The 17323-nt window shown below is 50.2% G+C and overlaps 1 protein-coding gene and 1 long non-coding RNA gene across 34 annotated transcripts in view; one reads left to right on the forward strand and one right to left on the reverse strand.

Annotated features, from left to right (window-relative positions):
* LOC147911264 (ral guanine nucleotide dissociation stimulator-like) overlaps positions 1-17323 on the reverse strand; it is a 66690-nt gene that overhangs the window by 15337 nt on the left and 34030 nt on the right. For 15 of the 33 annotated variants that reach the window (XR_015551296.1, XR_015551288.1, XR_015551285.1 and 12 more), the window contains 4 exons: positions 16619-16834; positions 16141-16244; positions 13969-14049; positions 16-4502 (listed from right to left, as the gene is read on the reverse strand). Coding sequence is in view for 8 of the 33 variants with exons in the window: in XM_087428230.1 (XP_087284356.1) it covers positions 11622-11734; positions 12074-12164; positions 12857-12889; positions 13489-13563; positions 13969-14049; positions 15578-15647; positions 16141-16244; positions 16619-16834 (783 nt within the window). In the remaining 25 variants the exon portion in view is untranslated. Of the gene's footprint in view, positions 1-15; positions 4503-11431; positions 12165-12373; positions 12496-12856; positions 12890-13488; positions 13564-13968; positions 14189-14275; positions 15452-15577; positions 15648-16140; positions 16245-16618; positions 16835-17323 lie in introns of those variants that run through there. The other 18 variants (XR_015551295.1, XR_015551300.1, XM_087428234.1 and 15 more) reach the window with 18 other exon arrangements.
* Positions 2848-11345, forward strand: LOC147911265 (uncharacterized). Its single transcript, XR_015551347.1, has 3 exons — positions 2848-2904; positions 8181-8298; positions 9509-11345. It is a non-coding gene; the product is annotated as an uncharacterized LOC147911265 (long non-coding RNA).

A 17323-nucleotide genomic window follows, 5' to 3' on the forward strand; every position in this document is an offset into this window, starting at 1 on the left:
AAATAAGAGAAATACCACATTCCTGGAGGGGCTGCAGAGATTAGGACCACCTCCGAGGACTGAAGGATGCAGAGGTGATGAATCCCACTACATCTGCATTCAGGTCATCTCATGGCCTGTGTATAAAACAGATGGATCTTGGAGAAGGATGGAGGATTGTCATAAACTTAACCAGATGGTGACTACAACTACAGCTGCTTTCCCACATATAGTTTCATTACTTGAGTCCTGATACCTCGTATGCAGCTTTTGATCTGGTAAATGGTATTCTCTTTATCTGTTAGGAAAGACACTAGAAATAGTTTGCTTTGGCCTGTCAAGGCCAGCAATAAACCTTCAATGTCCCACCTCAGGGTGTAGCAGCTCTCAAGCTCTATGTCATAACTTAGTCTACAGGGACCTTGATCACCTTTGTCTTCCATGAGGCATAACACTGTTCCGTTACTTTTCTGTTTTTTGGGAGCTTTTTTGGTGAGGAAGATTGGCCCTGAGCTAACATCTGCACTCATCTTCCTCTATTTTATATGTGGGATGCCGTCACAGCATGGCTTGATGACCAGTGCGTAGGTCCACACCCGGGATCCGAACCCGCAAACCCCAGGCCAGCAAAGCGGAGTGTGTGAACTTAACCACCCACCACCAGGCCAGCCCCTGTTCCGTGACATTTTTGACATCATGCTCATTCAACCTAGTCAGCAAAAGTAGCAGCTGTTTTATTGGAAGACACTTGCATGTCAGAAGGTGGGAAATAAATGAAATGAATCAGGGGCCTCTCGCCTCTGTGACACGTCTGCGAGTCTAGTGGTGTCAGGCATTTTGAGGTGTCACTTTTAGGGTTAAAGATAAGTTGCGGCATCTGGCCCTTCCTACAAATGAAAAAGAGGCATACTGCCTAGTGCGCCTTCTTGTATTCTGGAGGCAACATATTCCTTATTTTGGTGGGCAACTCCGGCTCTTTTACCGCATGATCCAAAAAGCTGCTAGTTTTGAACAGGGCCCAGAGCAAAGAAGGCCCTGGGGCAGGTGCAGGCTGCTATGTAAGCTACTCTGGCATTAGGGCCGTGTGATCCAGCAGATCCAATGGTGATTGAAGTGTTGGTGGCATTTGGAGATGTTGTTTGGTGCCTTTAACAGCCCCCTAAGATGAATCACAGCACAGACCCTTAGGATTTTGGAGCAAAGCCCTACTATCCACTGAAGACAACCGCTCAGCTTTTGGCTTGCTGCTGAGCCCTAGGAGAACTGAATGCATAACCATGGGCCACCAACTTACCCCGTGACCTGGGATGCCCATCATGAACTAGGTGAGGCAGCACCCCACCGTCCCATGAAGTGGTGTCTACGAGGTCAGGCTGGAGCAGGCCCTCAGGCACAATCAAGTCACATGAGTGTGTGTACCCAATGTCCGTGACCCCCAGCCCTGACACATTCCCTTCACTCTCCCAGACCACATCTATGGCCTCACGGAGAATACCTACAATAAGTTGACTGAGGAAGAGAAGACTCAGGTCTGCTTTATATATGGTTCTATGTGATAGGCAGGCGCCACCCAAAAGTGGACAGCTGAAGCATTACAGTGTCTGTGTGGGACATCCCTGAAAGAAAGTGACAAGCTACAATCCTCCCAGGGGGCCCAGACTTAAGCAATGCACCTGGTGGTTTATTTTGCTTGGAGGGAGAAATGGCCAGAGATAACGAGTCAATTTCAGTTCACAGAGGCACGATTTGGCTGGCTGGTCAAGAGCTTGGAAGGAATGTGATAGGAACATTGGTGGCAAGGAGGTGTGGAGAAGAGGCATGTGCCTATACTTCTCTGAATGGGCAAAAAAGGTGAATTTCTTTGTTTCCTATAAGAATGCGCACCAAAGGGTAACCTCAGCAGAGGAGGATTCTAATAGTCAAGTGGACAAGATGGCCTGTTGTGTGGGTGCTACCCAGCTTCTGTTCCCAGCCACTCCTGTCGGGGCCCAAGGGGGCCATGAACAAAGTGGCTGAGAGGCAGGAATGGGGGTTATGCATGGGTTTAGCATCGTGGACTTCCACTCATCGAGGCTGATCTGTCCACAGCCACTGCTGAGTGCCAAATCTGCCAGGAGCCTAGACCAAAACAGGGTCCCTGATAGGGCACTATTCCCCAGGGTGATCAGGAAGCAACCAGGTGGCAGGTGATTACAATGCACCTCTTCTACCATGGAAGGGGCAGTGTTTTGCTCTTAGTGTGTTAAGACACCTACACTGGATACAGATTTGCCTTCCCTTCACACAATGTTCCTGTTAACTACCATCTGTAGACTCACAGAATGCCTTATCCACCACCATGGTATTCCACTCAGCATGGCTTCTGATTAAGGAACTCACTGCCCATAAATGAAGTGCAGCAATGGACCCATGCTCATGGAATTCACTGGTCTTTTCCTGTTCCCCACCATCTGAAGCCGCTGACTTGAGAGAAGAATAGGCGTGTGAAGACGGAGTTACAGTACTACTACCTAGGTGGCAATACCTTGCAGGTTTGGGGCGGTGTTCCCCAGGAAGCTGCTTATGCTCTAAATCAGCGTCCATTATATAGCACTGATTTTCCCATAGCCGGGATTCACAAGTCCAGCAATCAAGGGTGGAAATGCAAGGGGCACCGTTCACTACTACCACTGTTACCCCTCATGATCCACTAGCATAATTTTTTTTCATGTTCATGTGACCTTATGCTCTACTGGTTTAGGGATCTTCATTCCAAAGGGAGAAAACACATTGATTTCATTGGACTGGAAATTAAGACTGCCACCCAGCCCCTTACGGCTCCTCTTGCCTCTGACTCTACAGGCAAAAGGAAGAGAGTTTCCATGCAGGCCGGGGTGATTGATCCTGATTACCAAGAGGAAACTGGACTGCTGCTCCACAATGGAGGTAAGGAATACAGGAGATTCCTTAGGGTTTTCTTAGTATCACATGCCCTGTGATGAACGTCAATGGAAAACTACAAGAAACCAGTCCAGGCAGGACTACGAATGGCTGTGACCCTTCAGGAATGAAGGTCAGGTTCTACCACTGAAATTGAAAAGGGTTTGCAAAGAACCACAACCAGCTGAGGTGCTTGCTGAGGCAAAGGGAATATGAAGTGGGTAATGGAAGAAGGTAGTTATAAATACCAGTTATGAAAGGGTGACTACCTGCAAAAACATGGAGTGATTGTTATATTTCTTCCTTATTCAGGTATGAATAAGTTTGAGTACTTTTGTGTATTTTGTACATTAGTTAAATTTACATAAGTTTAAAAAAGCAGTAAAAGATTGAGTGATATGTACCGTTGTGCAAACGTGATTCTCTTATGGATGACTGTAAGTGCACTTTTGACAAGTGGATGCCCAAAGGTGCAATAAATTGTCGCCCTTCTGCTATATCATTGGGCACAAGGGTTATTAAATGTTGCTACACGCAGGATCAGTTCTCAGGAGCCTCATAGTCCTGCAGTAGAAACCCTGCGGGCACCCTTGACTACCTCCTCGTCCTGATTAGACATGGGAGCTGGCGCTTCTCTTTCTATTTGGAGGTAAAGTATAGTCTTCCCTATCTTTCCTTTAGCAAATCACTTTCCTGGATGGCTGTGCCATGTCAGGAAGGGCCTGGGCTGCTGGGAACCAGGATGTATGCTCAACACCAGCTTGCACTGTAAAGGCCTCCCTGGCAGAGTCCAGCCTGCTGTGTGTCTGAAGGACACTTGCAGCCTTCTGATGGAGGAGGATAGCTCAGAACTGCCAAGCAATTCATCTGGGCCTTGTCTTACAGGGTGTTTCCAGACGTGATGTTCAAAAAGCCACGTGGGAACCCTTTAGTTCCTGGTCATGGGGTGGGTTCTCAGGGTGAGCTCAGAGCAGTGTCTGTTCACCACCAGATGGGAAGCACTTCAGTATTTTGATTGGTAAGACTGTGTCCATTCATGGCCATGGATCATCAGTGTGGTGGCATTCCCTCAATGGACCTGCCTACAGCCTCCCCTCTCATGCCTCATCTTTCAAAGCTCCCAACAGGAAAGGTTCACAGCCCCCATGACACATAACCACAGCACAAGGCTGTGGCAAATAACACAGCCATCCCAGGGGGCTACAAAATCTATGGGTTCAGGCCCATCTAGCCCTTTAGGACACGTCAGTAAAATCATGACTGAGTGTGTAAACTGGCGAATGTCAGAGACCATGGACTTCAGAACCACACAAACCCAGAAGTCACCTTGGCATGCAACGGAGAGGGTGGCGGTTTTCTGTGGCCAAATAGAGGGACCCATAGCCTGGGAAATGAAAACCCGTCCCTGATCCACCAGATCAACTCCCTCAGGGAAGAGTGGCCACAATGTACCTGACAGAGGCTGGGGCCTCCAGGACATTTCCTCCTGAAACAGCATTACATAAGTACGTGCAGGGATGCTGGAGAGCCTAGTGTGTAGGCAGCACAGACATGATGGAAGGAGGCCCAGATGTAGCCTTAAAAGCTGCATCACAAATCTTCGCCTGTGGATAGAAAGCAAGCAGGAAAAGGAAGTCAGAGACCTGGACAAGGATCCCAGGAGGATTCAAATCTAGGTCAGGGGTGAACACGGAGCCCCTAGAGGGGCCTGAGGAGGGAAAGTCCTGCCTGCCTTTAGACCATTTACAAGTGACCTTCCTCGGGCCTTGTCCTTTCCCCGTGCACGTTTGTCTTGACATGAGTACAGCCATGTTTGGCCGCTCCATTGACCTATAGCCACCAGCACACAAAGAAATACAAAGCTGCTTTCTGTGTGGTGGGAACTGGCCTTTTCCCAGGAACTGGCCTTTCTCCCATGGAGGGAGTTGCAAGTTGTAACAGTTCAAGGCTCTTGGAGCGTCGTAGCACGGGATGGACTGGCCATCTGTGCCGGGCTAAGACGATAACCAAAGAAAACAATGCACGTACACAACCACTGGGCTGGGAGGTTAGCCAAGGGGCTCAGTGCACGTACGCCACTGATAACTGTTTTGTGCATGGGAACACTAGATGCTTGCTCTGTAAACTCTGTAACTGCTTATATAAACTGCTGGAAGCTGAGACCTGGTGAGAGTTCCACCTGTGGAAGGGACGCCTTGCCCAGGACGTGTGATCCTTGCCCAGCCGTGTCGATTGACAGGACTCTCCCGGCAGTGGGGCGTGGATGTTGTGAGTAATTGATTTACTGTGAAGTAACTGATTTGATGTGTTTTCGATCAACCTGGTGTTTCTCTTTCCAGTTGATTTGTGTCATTTCCCTTCAGTCGATCTGGTGTTTCCCTTTCCGATCAATCTGATGTTTTTCCCTCTTATTATACGACCTATTCGGATCTGCTGCTATCTCAGCTGATGTGGATGTTTTCCCTTTCCAGTCGAGCTGGTGTTTTTTCCCTCTTATTATTTGACCTATTGGGATCTGTTTGAGGACTATCGCCTTTACTATCCTCTATATAATAAAATATACCTTCAGTCCATTTGTTTGGAGTGGAAAATGTCTTTTAGATCTCCGATCGAATCCCCAAACCTCTCATAACATAATTGGCGCTGTGAGCAGGATTCGATTAAGGAGATGCCTTTCCTATTCAAATGAAAGGTAACTGAAGCCAAGGTGGAAGAAATTCCAGGATGGGAGGACCCTCCCTTTTGCACTCTGGCTGGGGAGTGGGCTCGTAGGTCAGGGTTATGTGAAGCTTGGGATGCTCATCTGCGATGATTTGAACCGTTGGATGTGACCAAAGCTTTGCAGACGGTGGAAAGGAAAAAGAAAGATGATGTTTCTTTTTTGGCACGGCGAGGTTTGTGTTTGCTGACTGCTTATCGTCGGGCTATAGAAGATAGGGATAAGATACAGAAAGAGAAGGCACTCTTGGAAAAAGAAAATTCAGATTTGCAGTTTCGCTTGGCTATGATTCAATGTCAATATCATGCACTGGGAGATCAGGCTCGTAACTACCAAGCTATAGCAGAAAAGGCTGCTGTAAGAGTTGCCAAATATAAATATAGAAAGAGGAGAGGAAAGGTAAATGAACGAAAAGTTCATATGGCCATAGCATCGGCCAGTCCTAAGTGGGACCCGGACACATGGGATGGTGATATCTGGGATGATGATTCTGAAACTGATTATGAGGAAGAGGAAAAACCGCCCAAACGCACAGAGGCACGTCCTCTTCGCCGTCGGCGGATGGAAATGGATGGTAATCATTCTGTAAGGAAAGATGTGATTGAGGATTTTAACCAACAAGAAATTTCTGATATTTTAGCCCGGGCTACACAAAAGCCTGGAGAAGCCATTATAACCTGGCTTGTTCGCCTATATGATATGGGCGCTACAGGAATTAATCTGGATGCAGGAGATGCTTTTAAATTTGTAATTTTGTCCAATGATCCAGTAATACGGGGAGCTTCCAGAGATTGGAGCATGAATGCTCACCCCCCAAATGATTGTGGACAAGGCACTGATGGTACAACTTTATTGGCTCTTGCAGTAAAAGGAGCTCAAGATAAATACCCCACGGAGGATATGTGGCCGGACACTAATAGACCGTGGTATACTTTAAAATATTGTGTCCAAAAGCTGAGAGAAGAAACCATGAAATGGGCTGTGTTTCTGGGGTGTGGTGAAGCTTTAAATGAAATGACTTTAAGTGTCCAGGTGCGAAACAAGTTGATAAAAACTGCACCTCCGGCATACAAACAAATAATTACAACCCTTCTCATAAATGAAACTGAAAACCCTATAGCAACACTAGCAGATAAGATTATGCAGCTAGCAGACTTGGGAGACTGGCAGACAACTGAAAACTCTCCAGGAAGGGAAAAAAGGAAAACATTCTTTAAAAAGGATAAAATGACTCGAGGTGATATGTTTTTGGCTCTACTCCGGGCAGGAGTACCCAAAGACCAGATTGATGGAGTTGACACTAAAGAATTATGGAAACTATATAAAGAAAAAGGGCTGAATGTAAAACAAGTGAACAGAGGGGACAGTATAAAGAATGCTTCCAACCCAGTGCCTGCTGCACCTAGTGCACCGCCTCCTCCCTCGGATCCTCTTCTTGCTGACTTATGTGATTGAGGGGAAGGCCAAACCTCTGTATCGATTAGTGCCACTATAAGAAAAGATATTAGACCACATGTACCAATTAAAATATTTTGGAAGAATGGATCTACAACTAGTGTGCAGGCACTTATAGATACAGGGGCGGAGGCCACCCTTATCTATGGGAATCCAACTAAGTTTCAAGATACATCAATTCTGATAACTGGATTGGGAGGAAAAGAAATCCAGGCAGTTACCACTAATCTTTCTATGCAAATTGGGCAACTACCCCGGCGCACATATCTAGTTATGTTTGTGCCAATACCAGAATATGTAATTGGGATTGATATTCTGAAAGGATTGACATTAAATTTGGCTGATGGACAATACCAATTTGCTATTAGAGCTTTGTCTTTTCATATTAATGCTGTAATTGTGGGATGTTTGCATCATGAAGTAGAAATTCCACCTGCCACGCAAGTGGTCAATCAAAGACAATATCGCATCCCTGGAGGACAACAAGAAATATCTGAGACCATAGAAGATTATTTGGCTGTAAAAGTCCTTCGCAGAGTAACTACAGCCTGGAATAATCCTATCTGGCCTGTTAAAAAAGGTGATGGGACATGGAGAATGACTGTAGATTACAGAGAGCTAAACAAAGTGACTCCGGCTATTCAAGCGGCCGTCCCTGATTTGATTACTGATATAACAGAATCTCCTGTTAAATGGGGTGTCTCATATGACCAATTGACTGAAAAACAACAAAAACATACCTGGTTTATGGATGGTTCTGCCAAAATGATATCGGGCTCACGGAAATGGAAAGCAGTTGCCTATAACCCATCCACCCAACAAACAATTGTCACCACCGGAGATAATATGAGTAGCCAATATGCTGAACTTTATGCGGTGTATCAGGCACTTCAACAAGAACAGGGGCAACAATGTCATATATATACTGATTCATGGGCAGTGGCACAAGGTTTGGCAACGTGGATGCCACAATGGAAAAAACATGATGGGAAAATTAATGATAAAGAAATATGGGGAAAGAAATTATGGGAAGACATATGGTTATGGTGTCAAAACACAATTGTTACTGTATTTCATGTTGATGCTCACAGTTCTTTAATTTCTGCAGAACGAAAGCATAATTCTCATGCTGATGAGCTGGTGCAGATTCGTGCAACGCACAACCCAGGCTTAGCACAATGGGTCCACGAAAAGAGTGGACAATTGGGAGAACAAGCTTCATACAGGTGGGCACAACAAAGGGGAATCCTTGTCACCCATGATGATATTGCCACTGCAGTACAACAATGTCAGTTATGCCAACAATTAAAAAAACGGGGAGTTCCACATCCCTACCAAGGTCATATCCAAAAGGGATTATTTCCCGCCCATACCTGGCAAATAGATTTTATTGGACCATTGCCAAATTCTTGTGGATATACTTATGTCTGCACTGCTGTTGATACATATTCTGGTTATTTATTGGCTATGCCAGCTAAAGTGGCCACCCAACAGAGTGCCATAAAATTATTAGATACAATTAAGTTATATTGTGAAACACCAAGGCAAATTCAGAGTGACAATGGTTCCCACTTTACAGGTAAGTTGATTCAAACCTATACCAAGGAAAATTATATAGAATGGATTTATCATATACCTTATTACCCCCAAGCTGCAGGCCTCATAAAACTAATGAATGGATTGCTTAAACAACAATTGAGGAAACTTGGTCATGGCTCATTAAAGGGGTGGCACAACCATCTAAGTACTGCTCTAAATATGTTAAATAACAGGCCACTAGGCCCTAATAAGACTCCTCTGTCAAGGTTGTTACCAGCAAAGATTACAGAAGTGGCAACCGCCACCCATGAGTTTATGACCTTAACCTATTGGCCCCTGACTCAGTCTGCTAAACCACCTTTTCGTGCCACGGCCGAAGTGGCTGGATTGGATTTATCTACTGTTCATTCTATTCAATTGCCCCCTAAGAAGCAGTCTATAGTCCCTACTGGGATAGGGGTACAATTTCCCAAAAATACCTTTGGTTTGTTAAAAGGACGCTCTGGACTGGCAGCAAAAGGTATTGATGTACTGGGAGGAGTCATTGATCCAGATTACCAAGGAGAAATAAAATTTATATTATATAATGGTAGTGACACAGTACTAACTGTAGAGTCTGGGGAACGAGTGGGACAATTATTGGTGCTTCCCCTTTTGACTCCAAATGTGTCACAAGGACAGCCTCCAAGTGAATTAACTAAAAGAGGAATGCAAGGATTTGGGTCTACAGATGGATGGAAACCTGGAGCAAAGGTGTGGGTGACACATCCACCCAATGTGGCTCCCCGTGCCACAGAAGTAGTGGCCCAAGGGCCCACTGCAACACTCATAGTTATGTATCCAGGAAATAAACAGTTATATCATGTTCCTAAAGATTCTGTTTCTTTGCGTGAATAGATATTCCTGCTGTGTTCACTATGCTGTGCTGCACCTCCATGTCTGCTGCAGACCTACACACCAACTAATGCCTCTGTAGGACAACCTTTGACCCTGTATTGTTAGACCAACTGCTCTACACCAGTGGGACCTATAACCTGGGCTATGAATGGCCGAGAAATTTGGTCTCAGAAACATCAAGCAATCTCTCAGTATAAGCCTATATCTGATCAGTCACACAAAACTAGTTATAATTTCTCTATTACCCTGCCTTCTGTTACCCTCCGTGATGGGGGCTGGTCTGGACTTCTGCAAGCTAGTTTGTTATGCCTAAGTGTTACCTTATCTAATGTTATCTTTGATGCTGTATATGATTTGCAAGATCAAGTTAATAACATTTCATATTCTAAGGGGTTATTTGATTGGCTACCTTGGGGTTTGGGTCCTTTATTGCGAGATAGTTTTATAATTATTGTAGTCATTGGATTTTGGATTCTTGGATGTGCCTTATGTGCTTGTGTACAAAGTTCATTGTCTGTGCATATGGTGTCTTATGGTTAATGGAGACGGCCACGGCCGAATATGTCTTGACATGAGTACAGCCATGTTTGGCCGCTCCATTGACCTATAGCCACCAGCACACAAAGAAATACAAAGCTGCTTTCTGTGTGGTGAGAACTGGCCTTTTCCCGGGAACTGGCCTTTCTCCCATGGAGGGAGTTGCAAGTTGTAACAGTTCAAGGCTCTTGGAGCGTCGTAGCACGGGATGGACTGGCCATCTGTGCTGGGCTAAGACGATAACCAAAGAAAACAATGCACGTACACAACCACTGGGCTGGGAGGTTAGCCAAGGGGCTCAGTGCACGTATGCCACTGATAACTGTTTTGTGCATGGGAACACTAGATGCTTGCTCTGTAAACTCTGTAACTGCTTATATAAACTGCTGGAAGCTGAGACCTGGTGAGAGTTCCACCTGTGGAAGGGACGCCTTGCCCAGGATGTGTGATCCTTGCCCAGCCGTGTCGATTGACAGGACTCTCCCGGCAGTGGGGCGTGGATGTTGTGAGTAATTGATTTACTGTGAAGTAACTGATTTGATGTGTTCTCTTTTCGGTCAACCTGGTGTTTCTCTTTCCGGTTGATTTGTGTCATTTCCCTTCAGTCGATCTGGTGTTTCCCTTTCCGATCGATCTGATGTTTTTCCCTCTTATTATATGACCTATTCGGATCTGCTGCTATCTCAGCCGATGTGGATGTTTTCCCTTTCCAGTCGAGCTGGTGTTTTTTCCCTCTTATTATTTGATCTATTGGGATCTGTTTGCGGACTATCGCCTTTACTATCCTCTATATAATAAAATATACCTTCAGTCCATTTGTTTGGAGTGGAAAGTGTCTTTTACATCTCCGATCGAATCCCCGAACCTCTCATAACAACGTTTTGATATTTTTACATCGTTTTCCCCACTTAACAGCTGATGCAATTCCAGAGGTTGAACTAGAAAACTACAAGTTCCTAAAATGTGATCAAAAGAAACCTCAACAAGAGAAGCAGAAACTATTCCCTCTTCCTCCAGAATGTAGAAAGGCAGCCCCCGCCTGTGGCACGACATGGTCCTGGGTAGTGCTGTTTTAAAGACACCCACATTTCAGTGGTTGTTGCTCTGCCTATGAAAGTACCTTCAACCTTTAAATCCCAAGAGAATGGGCAGCGGGCCGTGTCTGCTCCTGGAGCAGCTGAATGATACTGAAATGAACTTGTCCTCTGACTTAGGGGGACTTGGGAGTGTCCCCACTGGCCAGGGAAGGGGCTGGCCCTTCTCCCTTCTCCCACATACAATAAGCTGATGACCCAGAAGAGTTCTTGATTCAAGGAGAAAAGTGAGATTCTATGTCTCCCTTACATGCCTACAGAAAGCGACAGAACCACACCACAACTCCCAGGCTATAAAGGGAACAGGACTTTAATATAATATTCAAATATGGCATTTATTATTTACAACACATAACTACTGTCCCTCCCCAATGGGTGACTAGATGCTGGGGTAGACATGTCAGGGAGCTGGGGTGGGGTTGTCCCCGCTCTCTTGGGCTTCACGGGGCCCCAGGAATCAGCTTGCAATGCTCCCCTACCCATCAGGTGGGAGGAGCCGGCCCGGTGCATCGCAAGCGTCCCAGCTGTGTCCCCGCTGCTGAGGATGCGGCTGTGATTGGCCACTGGTACGGGGCTCGGTGTTGGGGCCTGGGGGCTGAGTAGAAGAGTCGGGTTATCTTCGAAGGGCCTCCCTCAGAACCATGGCGCCACACCCTGTCCCCACTGCACTGGGTGCTCCAGTCCCTGTGCTCAGTGCTGTCAGCCACCAGTACCCCATTTGTCCCTGTCACATGAGCCATCATTTAGTATCACCTATTTTACAGAGGAGGAAACAGAGTCTCAGGAAGCTGGAGAGAGTCACCCCAGTCACAGGACTGCTCAGTAGTGGAGCTGGGATCCCAGTGCCAGCTGTCCGACTCCCAAAGGCCACGCTTAGCCCGAAGCTTTACTGAACCCCTAGGAGTCAGTCACCCCGGCCCAGACACTCACTCACCCCTGACCTTGATGATAGCCGGTTCTTCTTGGCCTTGAGTATTCTGCTGGCCAACTAGGCCTGGGGCCCTAGCTGGCAGGACAGGCTGTAGCTACAGGACACAGAAGCACCTGTGAGCCTACCAGGAGCCACACCTCAGGTGCCCCCCCACAGCCTGCCCAGCAGCTGGAGTCTGGGTGTCCCAGAGGTCGCAACACGATAAGGCCTGGGGCTGACCAGGGGGCCACGGAGACAGGCTCTCTGGACTGGCCAACAGGGAGGGTCCACCTCTGCCCTCAGCCAACTCCTGCCCGGCCTCACATATCATTCTCATTGAGCAGCTCCATGTCCTGGAACCAGGCCCCAAATCGCTCCTCGGGCTCTAGGTTGTAATTCTTTGCAGCCACCTGGAGCAGCAGGATCTCCCTCATGACTCGGTATTCCTGGGGCCAGAGGGAAGGAGAGGATGCAGACAGGGCGTGGGTGGGGGATGCTGCAGCGGCCTTGTCGGGGGTGAGAAGTGGGGCAGGGGACCAGTCCTGGGAACCCTCTTTCCCTCCAGTCCCATCCAGGCTCTACCTGTTCTCAGAATGGGAATAATCAGCCCCTCCTCCAGGAAGTTTTCCTTGACGCCATCCTCCCCTCAACCCACCCGCCAATTGGATGGCTCTCCCTCTTCTCTGTTATCAAACTCTTCCTCTCAATCTAAGATACAGGGGGGTGGAGCCAGGGACTGTTCTGCCCAGAGGGTCTCTGATTTCCACCTCCTTCCCCTCCCCTGCAGGGAGTGCCACAGCTGCTCACCTCAGTCCTTTTCTGAAGGTTGATCTCACTCCCCTGGAAGGCAGACAGCCAGAGTCCATCAGACAGAGCCCCCCCAGCCTGACTAGCCCTCTATGCCCACCCCTTCTCATGGTGCACGACTGCCAGGTCCCCAGAGGGGGCCGGGCATGCAGAGAAAACAGGACTTGGACCTAGGCTGGGCTCTGGGCTCCAGAGGAGGAGGACAGGGGGGTGAGGCTGAGGGACCTGGCAGCACAACCCTCTCTGATGACAGACTTGGAGGCTGAGGCCTCAGGCAGAGGGGACTGCTCAGCCACTTATGTGCTGCCTGACTTGGGGGGACCCGACTCCTCTCTCCCTCCATGGGCAGCATGGGAGTTAGAGGCTGAGTCCAGCTCAGATAAAACTTCACGCAGCTGTGCCATCAGGCAGCTCTGAGCTTCCCCAGCCTGGGGAACCAGAATGGGTGTCTCAGGCGGAGCCTCTGTTCACTCATCCCTAAGATGGGCCTGCTGCCCCAGCTCCCAGGGGCGGCTGCGAGGCTCTCATGAGAGATGTGCCAAGTGCTGAGAGCTCAGAGCTCAGTTCGGGGGCTCCTGCATCCCCAGGCTCAGGATCCTGGTCCTCCCTGCCTGGTCCCCATGTTCACCCACCTCGAGATAATCACCCATCGCCAGGTGCAGCATCAGCAGGTCACCGAGGAAAGTGCCAAGATAGGGGACGACACCCTGTCACATGGGGGTTCGGGTGAGATGAGCCCTTGCTCTCAAGTCGTCCCTGTGCAGACCCTCCCCTGAAAAGTCCTCACCCTCAGCCTCCTGGCCCACCCCAGGGTTCCCACGGGGAGCAGCCTAGGACCCTCAGCAGCCTCCCCTCAATTCCTCCTCCCTTCACACCGCAAGAACACCCACACTCCTCCTCCTCACCTCCCAGGGTCGGCTTCTGGCAAATCACAGGATGTGTGGTCCCTGGCCCTCCCCACAACCCATCCTGCACCAGCTCTTCCAGGGCCCCCTCCTGGTCACTTCTACTGGGGGACTCAAGCACTGTGGCACCAGGAGGAAGGGCCCTCCTCTCTTGATTTGAGGCCTCCAGCTGGGAGGGCAGAGCCCCTCCCCCACAGGCACACTCACCTGCTGCTGCTGCTGCTGCTGCTGCTTCTCCTGCACTCTCTGGGGGATGATCTCCGGGGGGGCAAACGTGGAGGGCCCCTCCTGCCAGGGTCGAGGACAGTGTCAGCGGGCCATACTCCCCTCACCCCATTTCTCTCCAGCACCACTGGCCTCCGACCCTGGACATCTGACTCGAGTCAACTGGTACCAATGCCACTCCATCCTCCAAGGTCTTGTGATTCTAGAACAAACCCAGCTCCAACTCGCACTCTAGGTGTGAGCTTGGGCCTGTGGCCTGGCCTCCCCGAGCCTGTTTCCTCATCTGGAAAGTGTGAGAACTCCAGCTACGTCAGAGGTTCTCTTGAGGACTCAGTGACATATGACTGTCATCGTTGTCCTCGCCCTCACCCCTCCGTGTGGAGCAGGCAGAAAGCTCCCACATTCCTTTCCTCCCTCTTATCTCATCACCACCGTATGAGGCCTGCACCACACAATCACCATCCCTCCACTTCCGTGATGAGGAGGCAGAGGCCCAAACAGGGGCAGTGAGTTGCTCAGGGGCCCACAGAGGAGAGGCCGCTTGCCCCTCCCAGCCAGAGGCCCTGTTCCAACATCTTCACCTAACCCCCGCCCCACCACTGACCACAGTACTGTCCCCTGAGCTCTCAAAGCATGGTCCTGGGCCGAGCTGTGGATGGAGAAGACGAGGTGTCTTGGGAGTCCGGTTGAGTGGCTCTTGCCTGCCCCAGTCCCATGGAGTGTCTGGCCCCCAGGCTGGGACAGAGGCCGTGCCAAAGCCTACTCCTCCCCAAGGAACCCCTCAGGACATTCCCCTGCAATGATCTCTTTCTTTATCCACTCAGGAACTGGACCGCCAAGGTGCCACCTCCGATCAACAAGGAAGGGGGTGACAGGACGCTTTGATTCCTTGTTTACATGAAGCTCCCAACGTCCTTTCAGAAAGATCCACTAAGAATCCGTCAGTTGCCTAGACGCTTCACATAAGCCACCTGGGGCATATGTCATTGCCAACCGGGCACTCAGGTGAGACTCCTGTGGTTGGCTCCAGTGACTGCTCTAGGGGTTCGGGGGCGGTCCCAGAATGCACACACACCTGTCTCTGGTCCAGACGTTCAGAACCAAGGCTGAGCAGCCTGTTTGTCCACCTGGGCCACGGGAATCCCCTGCCATGCCCGAACCTGGGGCAGGCAGGGTGCCCTCCCCTTGGAGACATGGTGAAGACAGAAGGAGCGGCAGGGGCCTGGCTTCTTGAGGACAGGTTTAGGCTGAGGGCTAAACCCACCCCAACCACCCAACAGCCTGGAAGAAGCTACATCCAGCAGGATGGACGTGCTTGGAAGCCACAGACCTGCTGATGGTGCCAGCTCGGCAACTCCTCCTGGAACAGCCCAGCCAACACCACCGAGTCCCAGGACCAGGGCCTCGTGCCCACAAACGGCACCCCACCCGCCCGTGGACCAAACAGATCCCTCTGCTTGTTAATCTGGACAAGACAGACGGGAATGTTTCAGAGAACGTTCCAGTGAGAAACTATCAAAACCACAGCCTGCCCAGTCCCCCTTTCCCCCTCGCCCCTCCTCTCTTTCCAGACCTCCAGCCTCCACTCTACCTTGGTCATCAATTCTCTTCTCAAGGACTTGTCATGGCTATAGAGCTCCTTAAGTTTTTCTGAGCTCTCCCTGAGGGGAGTGGAAAGAAGGAAGGATAAATTGGGGGATAATGTGAGGGGTCTGAGTGCAAATCCCTTTTCTTTGCAAACCCAAGAGATGCAACCTGCCTGGAGGAGTGTTCTCACTGGGCTCCTCTGAGTGCTAAGGTCTCGTGGGACTGGGCGGGGGCTCTCCTGTTGGTCACTGGGGTCTCCATTCCCCAGCTCTACAGAGCACCTCTGTTTTGACCACTTTGAGTTTCAACTGGGCGTAGATTTCTGTTGCCATAAACATTTGAAAATCTCCAATGTGGCTCAACCCTGGCATTTAGGGAAACTGAGTCCTGAAGCAGAACTGGTGCACTAAGGACCCAGGGAGGCTTAGAGACCCCCCACCGAGGCCCAGGCCCTGTCCCCAGCATTTGCTGCCTCCCAGGAGTTCCCACGTGACTGAGGGAGCAACGGCAGACATACGAGAGATCCCCCATCCACCCTGATCCTCCTATGGAGAGGGGCCTACCCACCGGGAAACATCCGCCCACGTGTTCTTCAGGTGGCTTATGGAGGTTTTCTGCAGAGCAGAGATGACAGCACGGAGCGAGGAGAAGTTCTTCAGGATCTCGCACTCCTGGGGAAGGGAAGAGAATGAGCTGTGAGGTGGGGCGCTGGAGACCCGCTTGCTCTAGCTTCAGTCCTCTTCTATTTAAATCTCCCCTCCTGGATGAGACAGATGCTCAGGAAGCCCCAGAAGGGCACATTTAGGACCCAGAGAGTAACACTCACAGGGAGGAGGATTTTAGCTCAACCCAGGGAAGGAGCCAGGGAGGAAGTGAGCATCCTCCCACTGGGACCTGGAGTCAAGGTGAGCGGGCCCCTGGCAGGAAGGGCCTAGGGACTGTGCAGGGGCTTAGACCACACACTGCAATCCTGGGAGCTGATAAAGGTGGAGAGGCAGTTCCCAAGGCTCCAGAGAGGGGCTCCACTGGGCCTCCCGCAGCACACCTGGGCCACCTGGATCCAGTGCTCCACCACCCTCGCCCTGTCCTGGGCCGTCATGCTCAGGTCCCCGAGGCAGGTGGTGACGACGAGGCTGACCACCCTTCTGAAGTGGTCGACGGTGGCCTGGACGGTGGGTGCCAGGTGCTCATTGCCGGGCTGGTTCCTCTTGCCCCAGGTGGAGCCCAGGCACTGAGAGGGCACCACTTTCCGGAAGAGCTCCTGGGGAACAGGGGGAGTGTCACCCAGCCCTGCCACACCCCAGCTCCGTGTCTACCGCCCCCAAAGTGCCGCACAGGGGTCACGGTTTAGAGCTGGAGCTCAGGAAGCTCAGGATGTGGTCTGAGCCTTGTGAGAGTCCCTGGGTTTTCTTCTCTGTCCACTGCGGGCACCCAGCACAGGATGACCCAGAACCCAATACTGGCAGGGAAGGGAGGGGGCATTTGCACCCAGCCCGTCCTGGCTAACTCCAAGCTCCAGACGGTGGCTCAACTAGGCTCATCCCAAGGGGGCATCTTCCACCACCCTGATGCCCGCTCTGGTCCCACTCCGATTCTGATGCACATTCCCCTGCGGCAGCTACAACCACAGGCTCTGTCTGTCTCCCTTGTAGTGGAGTACACATCAGGTCTCTAATAAATGCTGAGGCTGTTGAGCCTCCTGAGCAGCCGGTTGGGCCACCAGGGACCTGGCTGCACACAGTGAGTTCCC

The sequence above is a fragment of the Ceratotherium simum genome, unplaced genomic scaffold (assembly GCF_057802395.1).
Source record: "Ceratotherium simum simum isolate JZ-2026a unplaced genomic scaffold, ASM5780239v1 HiC_scaffold_44, whole genome shotgun sequence".
NCBI classification, from domain to species: Eukaryota; Metazoa; Chordata; class Mammalia; order Perissodactyla; family Rhinocerotidae; genus Ceratotherium; species Ceratotherium simum.